Genomic DNA, 25034 nt, shown 5'->3' with positions numbered 1-25034 from the left:
GACAGAGGTCCTTACTTTGGAAAGGAAGCTGGAGAATTTTTTGTCCTAAAGTGCTAGGCTGAATTACACAAGATAATTTAAAAAGACATTTTGGTATCCTGTTATCACAATGGAAGATGGCTTATTACTGTGTGACTACTGAATGAAACATATACATACAATAAGGATTTACTGTATAGCACAGGGAACCATATTTAATACCTTATAATAACCTATAATGGAAAAGAATTTAAAAAGAATATATATATGTATACACACACACACATATGTATAACTGAATCACTTTGCTGTACACCTGAAACTAACACAATATTGTAAATCAACTGTAATGCATCAAAAATCATATACTTAAATCAAATGAAACATGATCACTTAGCCCCCTTCTGCCTTTATGTTTTCACCTGTAAAATGGAAGTACTAACCTTCCTTTTCATTTCACAATAAGCAAATGATAGCCCCCTTCCCAAAAGAAGTGTGTTAAATGTGACTCATATATACTTGAAAAGGTGTAAGGAAACCAGATTTTTATAAATTGCCATATTTCTCTTGCTTACATTATTTAGTAATATTTTCAGAAATGGTGTATCTTCATTTCTGATTGGTACTTAGCTTTAATGTTCTTTGCCCCCAGTGTTTTAGCAGAGTAAAACAAAACAAAACAAAACAACCACAGCAGCACAATGGCAAGATAACTTCCAATAAAGTAGAATCTATATTAGATTTTTAAAGAGGAAACCATATCATATTGAAATTTAGAACATAAGTTCCACTCGAGAAACAAATACAGTGATGTCAACATATGCAGCAGTTCTTCCCAGCCCACAGGAGAAAATGAGAGAAGGACCCAGAGATGCAGAGACAGTAAGACATGAGAGAGGGAGAGAGAAAAAGAGAGAGAGACTATATATCCCCCAAAAGTCATTTTGACAGCCCAGAAGAACAAATCAGGAAGACGGAAAATTGGGAGATGAAAGTGAAAGACACTTGGTTACACAGCCTGGAACCAGGCAAACATTTGTGAAGGTATCTTCCAATCTTGAGAGCTTTAAGGATATAGTCATTAATTGGTTCAAAGTCATAGTGAGCATTTACTACAAAGTCCTAAATGGGCTCAATGAAGGTGGACCAAGGTCAGGAGAGAGATTATTCCAATTGTGTTTTGTTAATCAGTGGGACAGTTTGGAATTTCTAAGGCTTGGCACTTTGTCTAAATGTCATAATTCTAGTAACTGTCTTGAGCTGAGGAAACTGTAAATGGCATGGAGAGTATTAGGTACTCATGTCAACTCTAGTCATCACAATATATTAGATTTATTTCACCTCTGTTCTAGAATGGGCAACTGAGGCTCAGAGAAGCCCCTCAACTTGGCCAGGGTTACACAGCTCAGGAGGGACAGGGGCAGGATTCAAACACAGTTCTGCTGGCTTCAGGCTGCTTCTTGCTACCTAAGCAGCCATCCAGGTGGTTTTCTCTCAGCCCTCATGCAATTAACAGAGAAGATAAACATGTAGGGCCACTGTACTTATTAAAATTCTAATTCCAGTGGTAGCTGTGAGTAAAGTTCTAGGGTCTTGAATAGTTAAATGATGGATGGTAAATGGCCATAATGATGAAGAATGAAAGAAAAAACTTATACTCCAATCATTCCTGCTATGCCCGTGTAATTATACTCTGTCCTTTCATCTATGTGACATTTTAAAATTGTTACAGCTTTCACATAAGGCAATGCGTTTGTCCCTCACTTGTCTTTCTTTGAATGCCTCTTGTGCTTACGTAGATGGTGATTTCTGTTTTGAACTAAGAATGTGTGTAGAGTTACAAGGTAAATAGCCTTTCCCTTTTAATCACTTGACTCAGCAAAGAACTTCCTGTAAGGTATGGAAAACATTCCTTAAAATAATGTCAGATGTTTGGCTATACTAAATTTTCATTAAAAGAAAAAAAACTAGAATACATTGTTTTTCCAGTGTCTTGGTTCTAGATGCTTCTTGGCATGGTTGCTATAATTCTTAACCAAGCTATTATATTTGGTATGCCATGTATACTTTATTTAAAAAGGAAAATAAACTGTGAAATCTGGTGTGTGTAAAAATGCACTCTCTTGAAAATTCAGAGTTTTCTCCATGTATGAGTTGTACCTGAACCAAAGAAACATGAAGGGACTTTCTGTGTTACCACATGAAAGAATCAGGGCGTCGAGAGGATCTTTCCATCTCTCAGATAGGGGTGTTGCCATGCCAACTCTGAGGTTGGCATATGTCCAGCTGCCCTAAGGCATTGCTGCAGGGTTAGTCAGGGCAGTGAGGTGGAATGGACCTTTTCCAAAATGAACTCTTTGAGCAAATAAAAATGTCACAACAGTGGAGACTTCCAGAACTTCGGGGTTAATTTAAGTCATGTTGGGGGTTCTGCTGGCTGCCTAAGTCTGAATGCATATAAGGCTGTGACTCTGGGATTGACTTTGCACTTTTCAAGTTTCCTATTGAGAATAGAGTATGACCTTCATTTTACTGAGGCTTTTTGAAATGGGTCACCTACTACTCATAAGGAGCGTGCAGACCATTGGCTGTGGCACCAGAATCCTGTGGGTTCTACCTGATGGAGAAACACTTTTGGAGCATAGATCCTGTTCTTGGTGGCGGGAATGGGCTGGTACTCTTTTAGACTGATGAGCAGCTCTGGGCTATTACCTTATAACCCTTGCTAGGGTAAGAGATGACCACTGGAAGTTGAGTTGGATTCACTTCTGAAGGGTCTGATCTGGGACTTTTAACTTTTACCTAAAAGAGAAGTGTCAGGTAATGCCCCACATAGGCTCACCAAGGGCAGGTGAACCACCTTCCAGACACAAAATTCCCCATCACATCTCAGATGCTGTGGAGCAGAGGCGCGTTTTATTTCTCATTCTAGTGAGATAACATCTGAGATGATGGAAGTCCTTCTGCTAATGGTGTCCTGGAGAAAAAGTACCAGAGGAAAAGGGCACGTTTGGGTGGAGGACCTCCTTCCCGCCCCGTGATCATCTCCTGTTTCTGAATTTGGGCACATCCACTTCTCTGGATAAAAGGCGGAGGCCAGAGAAGAATCTTTGAAGCCAGGCAGCTTGCTGCGTGTGCCTGCAGCAGCCATGGAGGCTAGAGCTGTGGTCTGGGGGCAGGAACCAGGGCAGCTGGCGGTAATGTCATTGCCTGTGGGGCTGGGCAGTGAGGAGGGAGTGATGCAGCAGCAACACATGAGAGAGGGAACCGTTGCAGTGTTGGGGAGCGACCGCACCAACTAGACTCCTTGAAGAGCCACAGGTAAGTCCTCAGGACGTGGCCTCTGGCAGTTTCACCTTGTCTGCACCAGATCATCAGATGGCAGCCCACCTCCCAAGATGTCCATTGCCAGACAGCACAAAGGCCTTTGTTTTTGAGCCCATTCTCAGGCAAATTTGGATAATTCATGTTTATTGTTGTCAGTTCATGGGCATTATCAACTCCACTTCTCTTTGTTTTGCCTTCTGGAATACTTGGTGCTTAGCTGAGGTTTCATTATCTTGTGCACTTTGCTAATTTAAATGGAGATGAGATTTATGAGATACCTCTATTCAGGTGAAGGTAATTTGTTAGACCTTCCTCTCTGCTTCACTGGAACCGTTAGTGGGTCTGACTTTCCAGCTTTGCAATAATAAGCAGGGATACTGGGCACTCCAAAGACCCCCCAATAGTTGCTTTCTTAGCAAGCATCCTAAGTATTAATAATCTTCAAACTCTGTTTCCGAAGTGTGGCTTGGAGTGCCTAATGAAAAAGCGGTGCTCCAGGACAAATTTTATTTTTACCTACTCTCTTCTTTGAAGGATCAGCTTAAACTTGGACATGGATTTGTGGTACTGCTCTGAGACCTTATTATCTCCATGTTCACTTTCCAATAACTGGGGTTACCCTCTTTACATGCTCCCAAGTGTATCAATAGCAATGCTTTTCCTTTAAGTCCTCTTCCTCCTCCTGCTCTTCCTTCTTCCATCTCCTACTTTCATCTTCATTATCATCACTATCTTCATCACCACCACCACCATCACCACCACCTCCTGCATCATCATTACCACCATCATTATCACCACCACCATCACCACCATCACCACCACCATCATCACCACCTTCATTATCATCATCACTACCATCATCACCACCACCATCACCACCATCAGACAGGCTCTGGCTGATCCATGTCCACTTCTTTTCTCTTGCTTCTTTTATGCATTATTTACTTTTCTAGAAATTTATTTCCAGACCCATTTTGGTCTGTGAGCAATGGTTTCAACCACAACTGAGCAGAGCTGAGCAACTTCCTTTGTGTATGTTTGAGGTTCTTGCTGGTTTCTGTAGTTATAGGTTAATTGAGCAATAGGTTTTATGTCATTTGTTTCCTATTTGGACACTAGATTGTAGTACTCTGGCTTCAGGTACTAAGAAGAATCACTGTCTGGAGTATTTTGGCAAAAACAAATCTAGACACAAATTTATATTTGTGACAGCAGCAAGTACATGGTCTTCTATAATGAAATTGATAATGCCATGCTTAGGCACTGAATGTTTGAGTCATTGGTAAGTGTCTGGTCTGAGAATCATGAAACAGCGTCTTTAAGAAGATATCATTTCACCTTACAAAGAGCTACCCTATAGATTTTGCAATATATGTTTATTGTCATAAGCCAGAAAGCAAGACACACCCCACAGGAGAACAATAGATTGATTTGGGTTTCTCACTGTGGTTGTAGTGAAAGCCTTCTGAGTATTTTAATGCCCCTGAAACCACAAGCTCTATCTTTTTTTTTTCCTACAGCACATTTAGGTGACTCCAGATAACGGCAATGGCCTGGGTCTTTGGATGAGCTCCCCATCCTATGTGAAATCCCTGACATGGTAGTGCTTGTGGCCTTGGACACTTTTCATCAGGCCACTTTTCATAAGGCCCTGCTGATCAGATCACATCCTCCTTAGAATCATTGAATTTTAATTGTGCAGTGGCTTTTGCTTTCCTTACATATTTGAGCTTTGCCAAGAACTTTGTGTTTCCTGCTTTAATTTTCAGCTCATAACTAAACTTCATTTTGCAAAGTCAAACCAGAGCTTTAAAAGCTATGCTGACCATCCTCAGCAATTTACTTTAGTTTTTGTCTCCAGCTAACAAATGGACAGCAGCTTCCTTTTTCCCATTCCCACACCCCATAATTTTGATCATCATGAGAATTAGAATGAACTAAGTCTAGCCCTTTTTCCACGGGAGCTTAAAATGCTTCAGGAGGCACTCAGTGGGTGTTCTTGTGTCTAACTCTGCAAGCTTCAGTACATTTCTGACCCAATGTGTGATTTTGTACAGGAAGCTTTGAAGTGATTTGATTAACCCAGTTACCAATGAGAAGCAGTAGACCCTACATTGTACTGTCTCCTCTCCTCTCTTCCATTTTGGTTTTGTTATCAAGTCCATCAAATTTCTCCAATAGAACTCAGAGTTTAGATATTACTATGCTAAAACTTAAAATGCATTCTGTCCTTGGTAGCATGCAAGGCAGCGTAGGGCATAGAAGATGTGGAGACGTGCTCTCTCTGCCCTCCTGTGCTTAAAGTCTGGGATGCAGGAAAGTAAACAGAAAAGAAATACGAGTTTAGCAAAAGTACAAAAGAAGAACATGTGAATGAATGGAAGAGAATGTCAGAGAAGTTAAGAGGGGGTGGACTAAATTCTCGTAGGAGACGGCTTTTACACTGGATCCTCAAGAATGGTGAAGGCTTGCTTGGTGGAAGGAGATCTTAGGAGATGTGATGGTGTGTAGACAAAAGGAACATCCTTAGGAAGCAAAAGGGGTGTTTGAAGAATGGTCAAGCAACTTTTGGAATGAGTGCAGAGAAGAAAGTACCAGGACCTAAACTTACCTATTGGGAAATTTCTGCTACAGGTGCAGGTGATACTATTTTAAAAGATGGACTGACCATCCAGAGGCTTAGATTTCAGCTCTCACTCTGTTCCTGGGTGACCTTGGACATATCACAACAGCCATTCGGGCTGAGTCACCTATAAAATAAAATTGAAAAAGCACGACAGCAAGGGCTAGTTGATGCAACAACCAACAGATATTAAATGTTCCACAGATGTCAAGTTAGGACAATCGGGGTTTAAGCCCAAGTGCTGAAATAAAACGGAATTGCACCTGGCTCAAGTCTAACATTGTGAAGGAAACATTTTGCCCCCGCCATTTCCTAGATACCTAATACTATGAGAACACAGGAGTATATTCTCTGATTTTTACCTGGTAAACATTTTCCAGAAGGCTCTGGGGACATTTGCTTTGCTTTGCTTTCCAATGAAGGTGAGCTGCTATCCTGGCACCCTAGCCACTATCCTGTCTCCAAAGTGGCACCATGCCCTGCAGACACCAAGCTGGCCGTTTTCTACTTCTCCAAAGACAAATGTGATAAGATTTGCTTTTTTAGATTGCAGCTGCATCTTTCTTCCGCTCCCTTCACATCCTTTCAACTCAGCAGTTTTCCTTTTTGCTCCAGATAAATTGCTGTTAATTTAAATGTACTGCAGATCCTTGCCATTTTATGGCTGATTGCTTCTGAGTAATAGGAGGAAAATGTGTGCACGTTTGAATGTAAAGAAATCTAAATGAGTCGGAAGCCAATGGCAAAGAAAGCACAGTGCTTCACTGACCTTCAGCCCCCCAGTCCTTCCCTTTGGAGAGGTCAATGAGCAGATCCGGAATCAGCAAATAGCAGAGACACATCCGGGTTTTTCTTCTCCGCTTTCAACTTTACATCACATTTCTCATTCAGCACCTGCTTTATCCTTGTTCTTATTTAGCTCAACTAAGTGTAAGCAGTGGTGGCAGAGTTTCTCTAGAGTTGTTTTTGATAAAGGAGCTGTTGTCAGGATAACTACCGTACACCATCGGAATTCTGCAAACGCTTCATAATGTCACATTGTCAAAATATCTATATTTCAGGCTCAGAAGCTAGACAGCTCATTTGGCTGCTAAACCCACAAGATGTTCAGCCATTTGTTGTGGTCTAAAAACTTTCCCCCATCACTGGAGAAAATAATTATCTATTGTTTTATATCATTTTGTGTCCCCTTTTGTGAGTTTCTTATAACATGAGAGGGCATAAGTCATAAGATCCCGGTAGGTAAATTGGGGCCCTAATTGAATTTTACTGTCAACCCCTTGGAAACATGAAGCATTGGATGCATTTCCTTATAAATAGTCAAGTCTTTAAATCAAACTAATTTTTCACGAGATGGTGGCATCTCAGTATGTGAAAATCAAGGGTATGGAGAGGAGGCTGACGTGCCTTCCTTGAGGTGAGGGGTGGTATAAGTGATGCTTTGAATATAGACACTGCATATTGCTTATCATTGTAACAAGTTGGCTTTTCCTCAAGAAAATCGAGTGTGTTTTTTAGAGTGGCTTCACTTGCTTTTCTTGCATGGGTGTGTGGAGCTGACATGTGTGTCTCTGAGAAGGGTGCAAAGGCAAAGCAGAAGAAGGTTAAAGAGGGACACGACATCAACTTAGATGGGGAAAATGCTGTTGCAGCCTGAGTGAATGGCAGTCCGAAAGAGCTTGCATCTAGCCAAGCAAATTGTGTCTCCCAATTGGAATAATTAAAGAGCCTGTAGTGGAGGTTGGGGAAGTTCATGGCAGAAGAAAGTGGCAAATAGAAGCAAAGGAAGAGCGGCCTGGCTCTGATTAAACACTCTGACATCAGTACACTTTTCAAGTTCTTGTACCATAACCCCAGTGGAAATAAGATTTGCATTAGCAGTTTAATCTGTTCTGTTATTTTCATCAAATAAACCCTTCAAAATTGCATGTGCAGAGAAACTGGTATATTGAATCAACAAATCATTTCGTTTGGGGGTGATGTCTTCTATTTGTATCACCAAGTGTTTCCTGTTTTTATTGGCAAACTTGGCATCCTCATATTAATCCACTTGTTTCAGTGGGAAGGAATTTGAGAGCCACCCTCTTAAAACCTGAAAGGGTAGCTAAGGTGTTTGGTTAGTTCATTTGGTGTGCTCGAGCTACGTGCCATAATGCACTCTTAAACTAGTGCTGCTTGTGTTTGCCTGGAGGCTGAACTTTTAGAAAGAGACTGGAGACAGATATGAAGGAGACTTAATCAGTGCCACTGTGTACTTCCTAAATTCTCAGTGCTTTGTGGGAGATTAAATCCATAAACGATGTTTGGCCTCTGTCCCCAGTTATTTTCCTGAGAGTTGGAGGGGTGGGAGAGAGAAATGCCATGGAAATTAAGCTCCGTGGACTCTTTTAGTGTTGTAGTAAATGACGGTACAGATTAGTGATGGTAATGACAGCTCTGGAGGCAGATGACACCAGCACTTGGCAGACCAGACACCAGGTTGAGGAAGATCGAGAGTCTGGAGGGTAGGGTTTAGAAGAATCTTCCAAAGCTGAACTTTAAAACGTCTTGGAAACGTCTTGGGGGTTTCTACTATGATGCCATCTATTTTGTCACTTAGGAATCTGATGAAGATTCATGCACATTACCCACAGAATTCTATGTAATAGACCCTTCCCTGTTCCTGCTGGGTTTTCATAGGCAAGCAAACAGAGAGTTTGTCCCTCCACATAAGGTCATGGCAGGGTAGCTATAGCATCAGAGCTCCTGGGTCAGAACCTGAGCTCCATCACACACTAGCTGTCTAACCTTGAGCAAGCTGCTTCACTCTGTGGGCCTCAGTTTTCTCACCAGTAAAGAGAGTGCAATAATAGAACCTATCTCCTAGGGTTATAGTGACATTAAAAGGGCTGATTTGGGCAAAGAGCTTAGAAGACAGCCCCACAGAAAGTAGATTAGCTGTTATCTATTGTGTAAGTTATTCCCTCATCTTTCTCCGTCTGTGGCCAATGAAGTATTTGAAGTCAAGGAATCCATTTTCTTTATTTTTGCATCATGCATTACAGTGTCTACTCTTTGGTCAGTTCTCAGTAAATGTTTGTAGAATGAATTGATGTTAAGTATTATATATGTTTTATATATTATATGTACTAGACACTATATGTCTTATATTGTGTAAGTAATGTATATACATACAATATACTTCATTTTGTATACCATATGCTATGTAATAGATTATATATATGTGCCATAGGTATGGTATGGTACTTAAATATAGGCGGTTAATTATTTAATAGTAGGATTTCTGAAAAAGAATCTAAATCTTCGTGTGGGCTCAATATTGTACTGGTTACAGCCAGCCAGTTCTCTGATATGGCTGAGTAATTAATCAGTTATTTTAGAAATAACTTGGTTTTATAGGCGGGAAAAGAAAATGAGAATTTGGGTAGATATTTGTTGTTGAATTTTATTTTTTTCCGTATATATAAAAATTATTCAGGAGTCATCTTATGTTGTGCACAGATTTCTCCCCCTTAAATTAAGATGTTAACATCTGATACAGTTGTGGGTGGAACCGTGTGCAGAAATCCTTTGCATTTCTTTCCTGTGTTTCATGTGTCACGTAAAATCAGTTTTAAGTTTAAAACTAAGTTGCTCGGTAATGAGACTCCCATTTTCTCCTGATTTCTGTTTTGTAATTATATTGTATTTACGTTTTCAAGCATATTCCATGTTGTGTCTTAATTTTGATTTTTATTTATTATGTTCTTTTAATAGTGACTGTACTTGCATGTTAATTTCCATTGATTTTTCTTTTGAGCATGACTTATGTTTTATTTTGTGTTTCTTTTAGGTTTTGTTTTGTTTCATAAGATCCCACTGGATGGGTAGCTGAAATAAAGGAAAAGACAGAGAAGGGGGCTGTGGTGCTTGTTGGTTGATGCTGCCTTGTAAGCTGGACTCTTGGGGCTGGCATTGGCTTCTCCCGGGAAGTGCCACTGATCTGGGGTTTTCTGGTAGATGTGGGTGGTGTTTGCAGGAGATACTGCACGAAGCCTGCAGGTGCTGTGAGCTGTGAATGGGGGACACCAATGCAGAGACAGCTCACAGGCAGCTAAGAAAGTCAAGAAAACATCTTAAATTAATGCTTCTCTTTTGTTCTCACAATCGTTCAAATACAAAATGGAAATGAAATGCCATTGGATTGTGCTTCTCTTTGGAAAGGTGTGCTGTTTGACCATACTGGAAATGTATTGATTTTCAATGTTTCTGTTATTAAAGGTGAACTGCAAAGTTTAAAAAAATCTAAATTTAGGGACAGGTGTAAGTACACACTAAACAGTCTAATCTCCATTTAACACGAATTTTAGCATTGTTTTCTGCTGTTGTTTAATCAGTACTGAATTAAAAAAGTTTCACTTTTCCACCTAGAATGCAGTGACTAAAAGAGTTAAGGGCATATCCACCATCGCTGTGGGGACTTAGGGATGTCCTGAGAGGTTCTTTCCTCTTCACTGGCCATGAAGGTCCAGAGCCATGCAGTCAACAGTAATGATTTCCTTAAAGTTTATCATCAGGCAAAAAAAAAAAAAAAAAAAAGAAAAGAAAAAGCTATTTGGTCAGGGTCTGTGGATTTCAGTTAGTCATAGTCAGTTCCAGAAAAAAGAGTGAAATATATGCATATGGTGCATATGTCCTTTTATTTGACCTCTGTGATCCACCTGCTTTTTAGAAGTTTGCCGAGTAAGAAGGCCGCAGCGTCTCATGCTGTTCCCATGACAGAAGTGCAGCTTTTCTACTCTGAAAAGGCCTGCGAGCAGAATGGCTGGCCTGCTGTGAGCAGGAGACTCTATTCTAAGAAGCCTAGTCCCCCTACAACGTACTACACTCTGCTGGGTTTTCCTGGGCTGGACGGCTCTTCCTGACCCCAGCAGCACAGAGGTGGCAGGTCGCTAATGAATATGTGCTTTATAATGTCCAGCTTCAATGCTGCAAGGGCAGCCTTAGAGCTACAGAATCCTGCATCTCTGACTTAGTCTTATGTGGACACCTGTCTCACGCACTTGGCCTTCATGGTGGCCTTTGTACGCTTTGCTTAGTGTGTAGCAGGCAGGATCCCTGTCCTGAAGTGAGGTTTGGCTGCCCCTGGCCCGCTTCACACCTTTCTTGTTAGGGGAACTTCAGAGCCAGGCCTGGAGCATTTTGTTTGAAAACACAATTGGCTCTGACTGTTAACGTCTGCATATAGATGCCACAGCTGAACTGGAAACTTACTGACGTTTTTAAAAAGCCTTTTTTGGAGGGGAGATGGTTACTCAAGTTTTGCAGTTCAGCTTTAAGGTTTTATAGTTTTTTAACTAGTCCAACATGTTTGGAAACATTGTTTTGAATCCTGTGTAACCAAGGCATTAATCTCAATAAACCAGGATCCATTTAGGCACCGCTTGATATAAAAAGGTTATGCGTGATGAATATTTTATACTGTATCTTTTACATTAGCCGCTAAGTATGTTATTGCTTGATGCAGACATTTCACGGAGTCCTATGGATTACAGCATTTGACTTGGCTATTCTATACCCACTCCTGAAAGAAGGGCGGTTTCTCCAAAGCATAAACAGGCTGCTGTTCTCAGAAGCTGTCTTTCCAAAAAGATATTTGAGTGTGAGGGCAGGTGACCCTGCGTATGGGGAGGTCTGAATATTCTCTGAATTCCCATTTTCTTGCTCACTGTTGAATGACTGTTCCTGTCACTACTTAGATTTTGATCTTTCCCAAAAGTGTTGATTTACAAAAAGGCCAGCTAATTGTAGAAATCCTGCCCCCTGAAAGAAAAATGAAATTCAAACTGAGAGCCAAGCAGAGGCTGTCAGGACGACAAGGGTTCTTAAATATCGGCCATTTGGTACAATTTCTTTTAAAGCTTTTATGTTATTCCATGGAGCTATGAACTGTTTAAGGACTATTTCAGAAGTATCCCAGACCCTAAAAAAAAAAAGAATATTTGCCCTCAACAGCTAAAAGAATTGCAAGCTAGATTTTTGTTTTAAAATGGAGAAAAGTGGACAGATAAGGCAATTGAATCTATCAAAGAGCCGTTGATATCTCCTAGGGAACGATGAGCCATCAGGCTATTAGAAAATGGTTTCGTATGGTCTTGTGTTCTTTTCATTTTTTTTTTAATCCCTGAAGACCTCAATCAGTAACCCAGCTTCTCATTTCTATACTCCAGACCACCTCTGTCATCCTTTGCTTTTGATGTCCCCTATAAGGAATCTTTTTCGAGCTTCCTAAAGGCACGTCTCGTGCATTTGTTCAGCATTAGAGAAGGAAAGGCGGCAGTTTTGCTGAAATCAAGTCTGTCACCCTCCAACAAGGCTGTGGCATTTCAGTGCCAGGCAGGTACCCTAACTGAACAACATGGGCCGGATAAGTGAACACCCCCCGCTCCAGTGGGGCAGCTGTCACCTAGACCCAGCCAACTCGTGCCTCCCAGGGATAGGCCCAAATTTCCAAACCTTCTGATTCTTTAAGAGAAACTTGAAACCTGGACATTTTATCTGAAATGTCCCTATTTTTAAAAAGTTGGCTCAGTTATTTTTAAAATATTATGTAGGCCAACAAAACATGTCTGCGGTCTGCCAGTTTGTTACTTTGGTCTTAAAGCAAGATCATTGTTCTCTTACTGTATCCCGCTGTCTTGTCTTTGCTAAAGCACTTCCTGGCACCACCATTGAGCGCTTTAGTACCCTTGAGTTTAGCAACCCAGGGATCTGCAACATGTCACTTAATTTGGGGCTGTCTTATAGCTTCGCTAGCTGCGACCTTGGCTCTCTCACCCTGCCTGGAACTCTCTTGTAGCAATGCTTTCCCCCAATCCCCCAGTGGGCCCCAGTTCCACGTGGCCAGAGGCACCTAGTGAGTCCTACTTCCTGTTTTGTCTGACACGACTTTCTTTTCACCAGTGTTCATGTTGCTTGGCCCTCTCAGGTGCAGCCAGGTTCAGATGGGAAAGCACATGGCCCCATTTCATGGGTGTCCTTAACATACCGATAGGGCCATTGGTAAAAGAAAAACAGGTGTGTCATCTTCAAGAGGCGTGGTTCGGGTCCTGTATCTTGAATTGGGTCCCACTGAGGCCCTCCGAGGCAGCTGAGAAAGATGAAGAAACTCCCACTGTCATCATGTGATACATCAGTCTGAGGCCAAAGGAGGTCCATCTCTCAACAGGCGAAGTGAATCCCCACAAACTTTAGAGACAGTCGGATTCAAGGATTTTCCCTCCTGGTCTGCAGCAGAGATTGGTTTCTTTTTGACCCACGGAGTCTTCTTTCCAAGAGTAGGGAGCAGAGATGAGACGTGAACAATCCCAGCTCCAAGCCCACGATGCAGAACCCAGAGCTTTGCTTTTAGCTCCAAGTCCTTCAGGTAATCCTGAATCACACCCAGAGTGGTTGAGGCTTGCAGCTCCCCCTCAGACAGAGCAAAGGCCATCAGGATTCAGCAGTTGGAGGAGTAAACAGCTCAAGGAGTACAGGCAGGAATTCAGGTCACTGCCAGGAGTGAGGGCCAGCATGATGGAGGCGCTCCTGCTTTTCCTCTCCTCTTTTATTTTCTTGATTGTCTTAAAAACCTTGGCTCTTTTCTCTCTCTCTAACACTCTAAATTGACTCCATGACAAACTGAGAGTTTATTTTTATTTGCTTTATTGGTTGCTTTGCACACACCATTTTTTTTTTTTCCATTGCAAAATGGAATCAAAGCAGTAACTGGGACCGATATTAACTCTTCTCTCCCTCCACCCGAGAGTGGATGATTTCCACTTTCACCTGCTCTATTGTTTTCTGTCTAGAACTCCTCCCTTTGTTTTCATCTAATTTCCTCCCACGACAATAGAAGCTCATTTCATCTTCTTTTGTCCAGACTCTATAGGTAACAGACAGATTCCATAAAATCCAGGGTCTTCACAGGGTTGCTGCATGCAGCCATGTGGGCTGTGCCATTCCTGTGTGGTCAAGGTCGGCGGACCCCTCGGGGTTCTGCCACTCAGCAGACTGGACTCCCAGGAAACTAGGACAGAAGTAGACATTCTATTAAGTGCATTCTGTTGTGTTCACACACCTACAGCACCTGCAAACCATGTCAGGTTTATTCAAGTGCACCTGGGAAGGTTAAGGACCCTGCTGGACAGGGCAAGGATGTAATTTTCTGCAGGGTGCTGCCAGGCTGAATTAAGTTAACAGAGTTCCCAATCCAGAAAGTGACATGAAAACGGTTGTTACAGAAGGCAGTTTTCATCTCAAGTTAGCCCATTTCCTTGTTTTGGTCTTCAGGAACAAAGGGACCTCCCAGCCATCTGATTTTTACAGAGAAATCACCCTGAGTTTAATTCAGGCTAATGTGGCTTGGAGCCTTGGGCTGGTCATTAGTGAGCACCCAAGATGGGTTGACATTGGCTATGTCAGGAGTCTTAGTTTTCACAGAAAAATAAGTGTGTGAAAGGCAAAGAAAAGAACAGAGATTTTCACCACCTTTATTTTAAGACAGTCTAGTTATGAATGGAGCTTCTATAAACAAATATAAAAGAGCAAGAGATTCTATTCACAACGTATACATATGTCAAATCATCACACTGTACACTTTCAATATCTTACAATTTTCTTTGTTGATTATACCTCAATGAAGCTGAAAAGACAAAAAGGAAAAAAATAGCAAGAGACTCCAGAGAAAGACAAATCCTCATTTCGTGTTCAGATCCATTTGCTGTAATCCATATAGGCAGCTTGTGAATCATTCTCATGTCCTGTTTTTCTCCCCATAATGTTCCAGGTCTTAAAGTCATTTTTTTCATGTTTCCTGTAAATAATGGATAATCATTTTTATTTTATTTTTAAGTGCTGTTTTAACAATGTGGATAGACCATAAATGTACTTGCTGAATTCATTCTTTTTTTTTAACAAACCAATAAAATTTTATAATTTATCTCCATGTGTCTTGCATTCTCTGTAGGGACTTGTATGTTTCCCCCCTTCTTCAAATACATACCATCGCCCCGTGTGTCGTTAGTGGTCTCCAAGACTAAAGGTGTTAGAAGAAAGTGTGAGAAATGTCACTGGGAGTTTGGGGGGAGTCCCAAACCCACTGTAGATTCTGGAATAAGTCTCTTCTAAAAATACGGCTTTTAAGATTTTCATCAATGTGAGTTATACATTTATGGTTTACTGATTCCTGCATCAGATCTATTTTCATTGGCTAAAAGGCAATCCTAAAAAACAACAGAAAAGTTTAAGGGAATTAAAAAAATAAAACTTATATCCAGTGAGAAATTCTTTGGTATTTTCAAAACTTGGAATGACTTGGGTTCCTGAAGGAGGTATACTTGGTGCTCTGCCCCTCCATTCTAAGTAACTTTGTGGTCAAATGAACATGATGACCTGTGCTTCATGGGAGGGGGTGAGAGAGGAAGACAAGTGGGCATGAAGATAAGGTACCATCCTGAACCTTGACTGTTAACCTGGTGCCTATACTTCGCACCCCTTTGGTCTCCATTTCCTGCCTGGCCACACTGTCTCTTCCTCATTTTCCCCTTTTCAGATAGGAGCTAAAAGCAAAGTTCCTAGCTCGGATTCATTTGAGACTGCTTTCACCTTCCCGTAACCTTGCAAAGGTTTTTGCTCCAAATCGAAGACTTAGGGATTAGAAAAACGTGACCTGATGTTTTAGTGAGCCAAGTATGCTGACTCTCTTCAAAGAGCCTGGTTTAGTGCTGGTGACTTGTGCTTTCTCTAAAGGCCCTTTTAAATTTGCTGAGCTGAGAACAGGTTTTGTTGGACATTGGAAAGTTGTATGGTAATTTGAGGTGGTAGGCATTGGACACAGACTATGCAGGTTTGAATCCCAGCTTTGCTCACAAACTGAATGACCTTGGGAAAGCTATTTCATGACTCCATTTCTCAGATGATGCTGATAGTAGTAGTGCCTCTGCACTGGTCTCCTATGAGAGTTGAATGAGACGGTGCACGCGGTGTGGGGGGGGGGCACTCGGTATCACTAATAAAAATACTTGGAAGGACGTGGGTTTGCACTGCGCTTGGGTGTGCCTCCGTAAATGCCCTGGAATCACAGACTCATTTGCATGTATTGGTCATACGGCGATTGCATGGGTAAAAATAACGGAATCTAAATGAAGGGGAACTTCCCTCTCTGGGTCATTCTGGATGTGATCCAAGCAGTGAAGACCACTTTGGAACTTTCTCAGGAGTTATCCTAATTCTGTTCCTAGATTCCCTCCAGGTGATTCTTGCACATTGATCATACTCAGATTTGATTTTGATAACATAAGAGGACATGGTCTGTTCGGGCCTATATTATGATTATTCAGTGAGTTCGAATGATGCTTTGTAGTTTGAGGATTCTGGAAGAAAAGCACTGAAGGTCGTATCCCAAATCTGGTCTTCCTCTTTTGTTCATTAATTCAGAATTTTTAATCATTTGGATGGGGGTCTCCATTAACTGACTTTTGAATTATCCACTTGAAAATCTTTGCCTAAGAATAAAAATAACAAACGAATTGGCTGAAAGATTGTTTGAAAGGAAAGACTTGCTTCAAGTTCCCTTAGAAACAAGTATTTACAGGCAGTGTGGTACAAATAACTTTTCTGCTTTCTGAGGTAGTTTTTCGTGATAGCTCTAGCAGGCAACACATGATTGGTCACGTTTGAAATAATAAAATTTCATTTATTTAGGAAACATTTGGTAATTTGGGCTTTTTTCTTGTTAAATCATTTTAAGTAAGTGGCACTGAAGTTTTTACCAGCACTTAATTTAAGGTACTTTTACTGTTGTTACCACCTTTTCTAACACATTTTAAAGCAATATTTACCATAGGATCTAAAAGGTAGCCATAGTTAATAGGTGTTGATTTCTAACTGTGTGCCAAGCCCTGTTTTAAGTGCTTTACTGTTCTCTCAACAACCCTATGAGGCCGAAGCTAATATCGCTCCTATTTGAAAGGTTAGGAAACTGAGGAACAGAATGACTGAGGGGCTTGCCCCAGGTTACCTAGCTAACAAGCGGTAACACCAGGATTTGAATTCAGGTAGGCTGGCTCTGAGAGCCGGTGCTTGAAACAGCTAGTGGGTATGGGCTGGACCTTTGACCAGGGCCAGGACTGGGGTGAGGCCAGCGAGGTGGCTAGGGCACCCTCAGGACCATGCAAATGCCCAGTGGTCACTCCTACCAGCACTAGCAGTTGAGCAGAGATTATTGTTGTCAAGATGCAGGATTGGCGCTTCTCTGGTGGTGCAGTTGGTTAAGAATCTGCCTGCCAATGCAGGGGACATGGGTTTGAGCCCTGGTCTGGGAAGATCCCACAGGCCGTGGAGCAACTAAGCCCGTGCACCACAACTACTGAGACCGCCTGCCACAACTACTGAAGCCCGCATGCCTAGAGCCCGTGCTCCACAACAAGAGAAGCCACCGCAATGAGAAGCCCGCGCACTGCCACAAAGAGTAGCCCCCGCTCGCCGCAACTAGAGAAAGCCTGCGCGCAGCAACGAAGACCCAACGCAGCCAAAAATAAATTAATTAATAAATAAATTTATATTAAAAAAAAGATGCAGGATTGTAAGGCTAATTGAAGTCACTGGAGAGGCTCTTCTATCCCAGTAAACACCTCCCCATTACCCCCAGTAATTCGTGCCTCTCACAAAGCCCTTGCCAATCTTGACTTGCCAGTAAGTGGCACCATAGTGAACTTGGCACGTGCTTTCTAAATTTTACCTTATGAAACAGAGAAGTTGCATCCAGTATGTATTTGTTGCTAATTAGCTAATGAAAACCCAGAGCATGTTTGCTTTGTCCACTGTACCTGAAGAAGGATTTGTTGGTTTTCATGGTTGTAAAGCGAATTTTCTCTTCTCTCTTGAGCTGGAGTACTTCTCGTTCAAATGGAGCAATCACTGCTCTCCAGTGAGGGTATGTGATGGCAGGGAAACCACACTGGGGAGGGTGCGGGTCTGGGATGTGGTGGGAAGCTTCGCTTGAGGACACATCCTGCCACCTCCTTGGAGAGGATCTGCACTTTGGAACAAGGTGTTGGGAGATGCCTGAGCGGCTCCTTGCCTAGGAAACACAACGAGACAGAGCAGCATCTGAGCAGTGCGGTCACGTCGTCACTTCTGTCCCCTAATGTCTCGTCTGCAGCCAGTGACTGAGAGAGACTGCCAAGGGCACATGCTAATTTTCCAGTCATTTGGTCAAGTCACATCTCACATACCACAAGACCCCGGCGCCTGTGTTTACTGAATTAAAATTTCTGCTCAGCCATAAACTAATGAACAGACAGTTCTCTCTCTCTCTCTTCTTTTAAAAATTTTATTGTGTTCTCAAGGAGGAAAGGCAAAGCCTCTTTTGTGTTGATTTGCCACCCTTGCATCACTTTCTACTAATTCTCATCATACAGTGATTAGTCTTGCTGAATCGCTAAATGAAACTGTAGATTAGATTGCTTTAAGAATTGGCATTCAGCTTCAGATAAGTTCATGAAATTTCACTAAAGACCCTTGAGCCGGGTGGGAAGTACAGAGGCGCCAGCACTGTTTGGCCTTTTGGGGGAGTTCTAGGTTTTTAACATGAACTAAGACAGTCTATTAGGGTGCTTCAGGCTTTTCAGAGATTATTCCCTGGACAAAGTTTTCTCTCTGCATTTACCCAGGCACCTGGCTTTGGGGGAGGCCAGCTACCTCTCCATGGCCCTCCTCCTCTAAATACTGTTGAGTTGAATACCGATGAGCTCCTCTGTCCCTTCAACCCTAGAGGTGGGAAAAGCTTCCCACTATGGTCAATCTCCATGCCTCACCGCCTCTTGTGTGTCCCTTTAACCTGCCCGTATGTCTCTACATCATCCCGTGAATTCTTTTTCCTTGACACGACTCCAACTGAGACACAAGTATACTAAATTCTTCAATACATTATCTTGTTTTATCTTAGATCAAGTCTATTCAAAATTCAATAAGTATTAATTGTCAATTATAGGTCAGACATGAGCCAGGCATTGCGGGGATTACCACAGTTATCAAAACAGACACCATCTTTGACCTCCTGGGCTATGGTTATACAGTTACAGTGTCTGTAATGTTGACACTGTTATCATGCATACTTTACACGTGAGGAAAAAAAGGCTTGGAAAGTTAAGTAACTTGTGCAAGGTCACACAAATAAGATCTCTCTGCCTAGGAAATCCATACTTTTGGCCCTGACTCTCTAAGGACAGTGCTTTTTTTGTCTCTTGAGGGAGCCTCGGCTGCCTGCTCCGAGATAGTCATCAGACCTCTGGTCTTCACCTTGGTGGCTCTAATTCTTTTTGACCCAGTGTAAACTGGTGAAAGCTATCCCAGGCCTTGGTACCTTGGTACCTATTTTCTCTTTTATTTTCTTTTCCTTTTATTATTTTTCCCCTCTACTTTTCCTCTGGTTCCCTTTCCACGCAACACAAACACACACAAATATGCTTTATCCTTTCTTTAATTTTCACAATAAAATTTAAATTTTTAAAAATTTAAATTTTAAATTTACAATTGGTTGGGTGGAATAGGTTCATTGAAGTGGGATGGTGTGTGTGTCTGAATGAGAGAGAGAGAGAGCAAGAGAGAGGCACCAGCAAGGAAAGACTCAATTCACACACACACACATATACACACACATATACATATACACACATACACTTGTGGAATAGGAATATTGCATATGTTAAGCCTTGTTTGAATAAATGGGAAGTTAATCCCAGTACATATGCCATTTATACCATTATCCCCTCCCCATTAACGCTCACTTGGCGTTAATGCTCCTTTAAAGAAAGACTTTCCATATTGTATTTTTTGCTTTTTGCTTTTACTTCCTTATAAATAGCAAAAAGTTTTGCTGAGAAAAAGTTACTACAAATCCCAAAAGGTTGGTGTTCCATTCTGAGCTCCAAGATAGAAGGATTGAGTGGATTTCAAACTTGGCAAAATTTCTGACTTGGCAAATGCTTCCATCCTTATTTATGACAGCTTGGAGACTTCCATTTTCCAGGGCTTATAAACGATGCTGCTGATTTCGTCTCCCTTTTCTATTTTGCTGTGAATTATGAAGTAACCAGCCTGAAGTCTTCCTTTTAACATTAACCCTCTTAACATCATAAGTGTGTGTGTGTGTGTGAGCGTGTGTGTATGTCTTACTGTGTTCTTTCTTTTCTTGGTTGAAAGGCACATTTTGCATTTTCACACAGGCAGTGAACTTCCCTTTTTCTGCCTTTCCACAAAACGACAGTCGGAAAGGTTGAGGTCTGAGGTGTGGAGAACGATAGCCTTGTGGTCTTTATTGTGACCACGGAAGACTTCTTGGCCAGCAATTTTCTAAAGGACTGTACATCTCGTCCCCAAATGGCGATTTAACAGCTGGGACTCTAGAGCAAGACAGGTAATCTGGAAAGTCTCAGGAATTTTTTCCCAGAGGTGTGACCTCATCTTCTGGGGATCTCCCTGCCCATTTTCTCAGTAGATAAGTGTCAAAACAGAGGAACTACTGAGAAGCTGTCTCCTCCTCCTTCTTTCATCTCCCCCTCCTCCTCCTTGTTTTTCTTTTCCTCTTGACTCCATACCCAGTTCCTTGAAGCCCGCTCATCTTAAGCTCATTTTGTAAGTACTTCCTTCTTTGGATTCCTGTTACCTCACAGAAGTCAGGAGCCTCTGATTATTAGGTAGAGCTGACGGATTTTTCGGAATACAGGCAGGAGGAATTTTCAAATGCAGAATGTGTCCTTAGAGAAGCAGGCGCCAAGAGGGGATTAAAGCTGCAAGGATTTTTAATCAGGAGAAACTCTTGCATGAGAAAATGGAGAAGGAGCTGGAAAAGACAGCGGAGCATCAGAGTGCAGTGCAAGCATGGCCACAGGGGGACGGGGGGAGAGAAGAAAGGCTGGGTCAAGCATCCCAGACTGCCATTCAATCTGAGGAAGTGTGGGCAGAGCTATTAGGGGTAGATTTGGGTGATTTGGGGCTGCTGGGACTCTGTGAGCCAGAGTGGGCCATCAGAGGTGTCCCTGGTCTCCTGGGATGCGTCTGCCTTAGAATTCCTGACCACACTCAGTCATTGGTGCTGGAGCAGCCCATGGGGGCATGGACCCTGTGCAAACGAGGGGGTGGATTTCAGAGCACAGATGGATTTCAGGGTGTGGCTTGATCAATCATGCTCCCTGAAGTTGAGGGTCCACAGGGTGCTCTCATACAATAGGAGCAGTCTTATCTGATCTCCACTTAAGCAATGTACTGGATAATTTCTGCTCCCCCCCGCCCCCTCTCTGTAAATCATACTGCCCATCTGACAGTGCCCTGAACACTCCTGGCTGGACCACTGGGTTCCAGCGTTCAAGGGAACCGTTACCTCCTTAAATGACCTACTACCAGTTACACTGGTTTAAAGGGCTTCAGCTATAATCATTGTTTTTTCTTTTAAAGAAGTACACAGACTGGGCAAGTCAACATTTTGAAATTTTTGAAATGTTTAAAATGCAGCCATCCTTTTATTTATGGCAACATGAAGCAACATCTGAAACTAAGACCTGCTTTTGTTTTTCTCTCCTATCTCTCCAAACCACCAGTAATTCGATTTCATTTCATTTTGTGTTCCCTGTCAAACAAATGTCCTATTGTGGCAGCTCTCCTCATCGATTCAGCTTCTTTCGGAAGAGTGTTTATGGAAGTGTACATCAGTACCTTGCCAGGCATGAGGAAAGAGCTGGAGAGGAAAAGAGAGAGGCGTCCTCTTACACAATTCTTCACCCCTGCTCTCCGGCAGCCTCGAGTTGAATTGTTTTCAAGAAAAATCCTTATTCGGATTCAGCAGACTTTACTGAGTGCTTTCTATGGGGCTACACCATAGGTTGCCAACTCCACTGACTCCGGAGACCAGAAGGGTCATGGGAATGAGTAGGTGGGCCAGCGGGGATTGGCCCCGTGCATGGGCACAGCTGCCCTCCGCCCCTGCCAATGTTGCTGTGCAGGAATACAGGCTCAGGGTAGCCAGATCTTCTGATTTTTCAAGGCAAGGGGAGAGCTGGGGTTTTGTGTGAAATCTCCCAGTTTTTAAATGTTGGCAAGGCCCTTCACATTTTTTACAGTCTCCACGAGCCAAACAAAACATGTCCTTTTGCCAGATTTTGCCTCTTGTGACCCTTGTACTGGATATTCAGTGTGCTGCCTTTAGGGTACGTTCCTCCATAATGGCCTAGAGCAGACACTGGTCTTTTGGTCAAGCTTCCTGGAGGCTGACTCTGCCCTGAGGATGCCCTTGGGAGTGACGGGTGAAGGGCGTGTCCCAGGGCTGCCTGGGGGAGGAGTGGGGAAGGCAGGACAGGGCAGGGGCCTCACAGGAGAATGGTTTCAGACAAAGCCTGGTGGAGGGGGAACCCCTGAGTGTAAGTTGCCCCCCAGAGATTTGGTAATTGGGTTTTCGTATTCGTGTACCCACAGATCATTGGCTGAGGGTCCCAACAGGCAAAAGTGGGCTCCAGTAGCTCAAGGGCAGTCCTCCAGCAAAGAGATGCAGTCGCTGGCTGCTGCCCGGGCTGGGCGCACAAGAGCGGGGGCCCCAGGGGCCCCAGCACATCCCACCACCGAGAGCTGTGACCTTGCCAAGCCCATAGGTAAGAAGAATCACAGGTCAAGCCAGAATTTGAACCTTGATCTTCTGACACCCGTCCAGTCCCCTGCTTATTGACACTTTTTCCAGAAAGAGATCAGGGTGCAGAGTTTGGATTATCTTAGATCCTGACTACTTGGTGTGTTGACTCCAGACTCCTAGCTGGTTGACTCTAGACATCTTCTAGACTCTAGACATCCCTAGATGTCTAGACATCCCTAGACTCTAGACATCCTCTTGGGTTGCCTGGAGGGAAGACAGCATGGCTCTTTGGAGAAGGCGGGGGCAGGTCGATAGAAACTAGGAAAGGGCTGTAAACCAGCAACTTCCTAGTCAGAACTGAGAGGGCTCCTGCGAGCTGGGAGCTTGGAGCTCCCAGCTCCAAGTTTTCTTCACTGAGTTTGGTGGTTCATATCTGAGATGCGGACAGTGTTTGGGGTGCTCTGTACCCCAGTGCTGAGCTCTGGGCTTACAAGACACATCTTGCGTGATTCAAACCTAGAGTGTCCTATTTCCTTTGGAGAGCTGAAAATTATTCATGTGTCTAATTTAAAGATATACCCTCTAAACTCCAACCAGTTCGCCTTGAAGGGAATCCATCGGAGGCAGGCAAAAAGGTAGAAGCTACAGCACCACCTGCTAACCAGACATCTCTGGAGTGTGAGGGACCTGGAGGCAAAAAAGATCAGATTTTTTTTTTTAACTGAATTCACCATGGTGGCCCATGCAGCCCTTGCCCTGTGTCCTCTGCTGTGGTTAATGGCTCACTCCTCCTTCCAAACCTCCAGGTGAGCCAGGACTGCTTCCTCGCCCTCACCTCTTGAAGGCTGTCCTGAAGTCAAGTCAGGTCTTGCTCCCCAATCTTTCAGACCTGCCCTGTGTTTTCCACTCCCATTACCCCTGCCTTCCCTCAGGCCCTTCATATTTGAGAGGAGCAAATGAGTGTTCTTGTCCTCTTGCTTCTATCCCCGAGTCCACAATTTTCCTCCCAAAATACAGATTTGCGTTGGTTGGTCCTGCACTCATATACCTCTGGCCACTCACAAAGCTAAGCAGATCATGTCCAAGCTCCTCAAAAGGGCATTTTCCGTCCAGCCTGTCTTTGTAGCCACGTCATCCCCATCTATCACCTCTATTCCTCTTTCCCAAGATGCTCACGCCACCTGGTTTGACCCTCCTCCTCTCACCACCTGTACATTCAGCTGTCAGAGTCCTGCCACTTACTGACTGGGTGACCTTGAACTTAGCACTCACTTCTCAGTCTCAGATTTCCCCTCAAGAATATGATGGGAGCAAAGGTTGAGCTTGTGGGGTAGCTTGGAGAATTACATGGGAAACTTATGGCAGGTCAGTAAGACAGCATGTGACATGCTGTAGGTGCTCAGTAGATAACAGCATCGTCATGATGATTATCCTTACTTTTGTACTTTTTCAAGACCCAGGTCAATCCTCACCTTTCTCCCAGAAGCTTCCCCAGAATGGCTCACACAGAATTCACACCTTCTTTCCTATCCTCCCATAGTAACATTGCTGCATATTTGATCCTCTGGTGAGGAGAGCCTGGGTCCTCTCTTGCTGCTTTATACTGAATTTCTCCAAAGCCATGGACCACATGATATTCTTTTTTTTTTTTTAAGATTTATTTATTTTATTGATTGATTGATTGATTGCTATGTTGGGTCTTCGTTTCTGTGCTAGGGCTTTCTCCAGTTGCGGCAAGCAGGGGCCACTATTCATCGCGGTGCGCGGGCCTCTCACTATCGTGGCCTCTCTTGTTGCGGAGCACAGGCTCCAGACGCGCAGGCTCAGCAGTTGTGGCTCACGGCCCTAGTTGCTCCGTGGCATGTGGGATCTTCCCAGACCAGGGCCCAAACCCGTGTCCCCTGCATTAGCAGGCAGATTCTCAACCACTACGCCACCAGGGAAGCCCCCACATGAGATTCTTGACAGAGGTCTCACTGTGCTTCCAAAGAAGCAAAGGAAGTATATGTAATTCTCAGTTGAGTTCACTTTTGTTGAGATTCGAGCTAGTTTTTGGATACAGCTGTGTAAGACCTCAGGCTGAAAGGCTTGATCAGAAATAGGGAGATTCTGAAGTAAAGAAGATCAGTAAATTTTTAGGATCCTGAATGCAGCCTAATCCTCACCATGAACAGTACAGACACAGTTTTCTGGGGAGCTTCTCCATTCCGTGGACCAGGAATATTTTAATGTATTAGTTTCCTAGGGCTGCTGTAACAAATTACCACACACTCGGTGGCTTCCAAAAACGGAAATGTATTCTGTCATCATTGTGGAGGCCAGAAGTCTGAAGTTGAGGTGTTGGCAGGGTTGGTTCCTCCTAGCAGATCGGACAGAAGGTTGGTCCCATGCCTCTTTCCCAGATTCTGGTGGCTGCTGATACTTCTGGGAGTTCCTTGGCTTGTAGACGCATCACTCCAGTCTCTG

The 25034-nt window shown here is 43.1% G+C and overlaps 1 protein-coding gene across 4 annotated transcripts in view; it reads left to right on the top strand.

Moving 5' to 3' along the window:
- The window catches only part of NTRK2 (neurotrophic receptor tyrosine kinase 2), a 369930-nt gene that overhangs the window by 129116 nt on the left and 215780 nt on the right, over positions 1-25034 (top strand). The window contains exon 12 of one of the 4 annotated variants that reach the window (XM_059924517.1): positions 9762-14863. The exons of the other annotated variants lie outside the window; for them this stretch is intronic. Coding sequence (XP_059780500.1) covers positions 9762-9799 — 38 coding nt within the window. The 3' untranslated portion in view covers positions 9800-14863. Of the gene's footprint in view, positions 1-9761; positions 14864-25034 lie in introns of those variants that run through there. 4 annotated transcript variants of the gene reach the window in all.

The sequence above is a fragment of the Balaenoptera ricei genome, chromosome 6, assembly GCF_028023285.1.
Source record: "Balaenoptera ricei isolate mBalRic1 chromosome 6, mBalRic1.hap2, whole genome shotgun sequence".
Lineage (NCBI taxonomy): Eukaryota > Metazoa > Chordata > Mammalia > Artiodactyla > Balaenopteridae > Balaenoptera > Balaenoptera ricei.
This window is presented reverse-complemented; position numbering and strand designations above follow the sequence as displayed.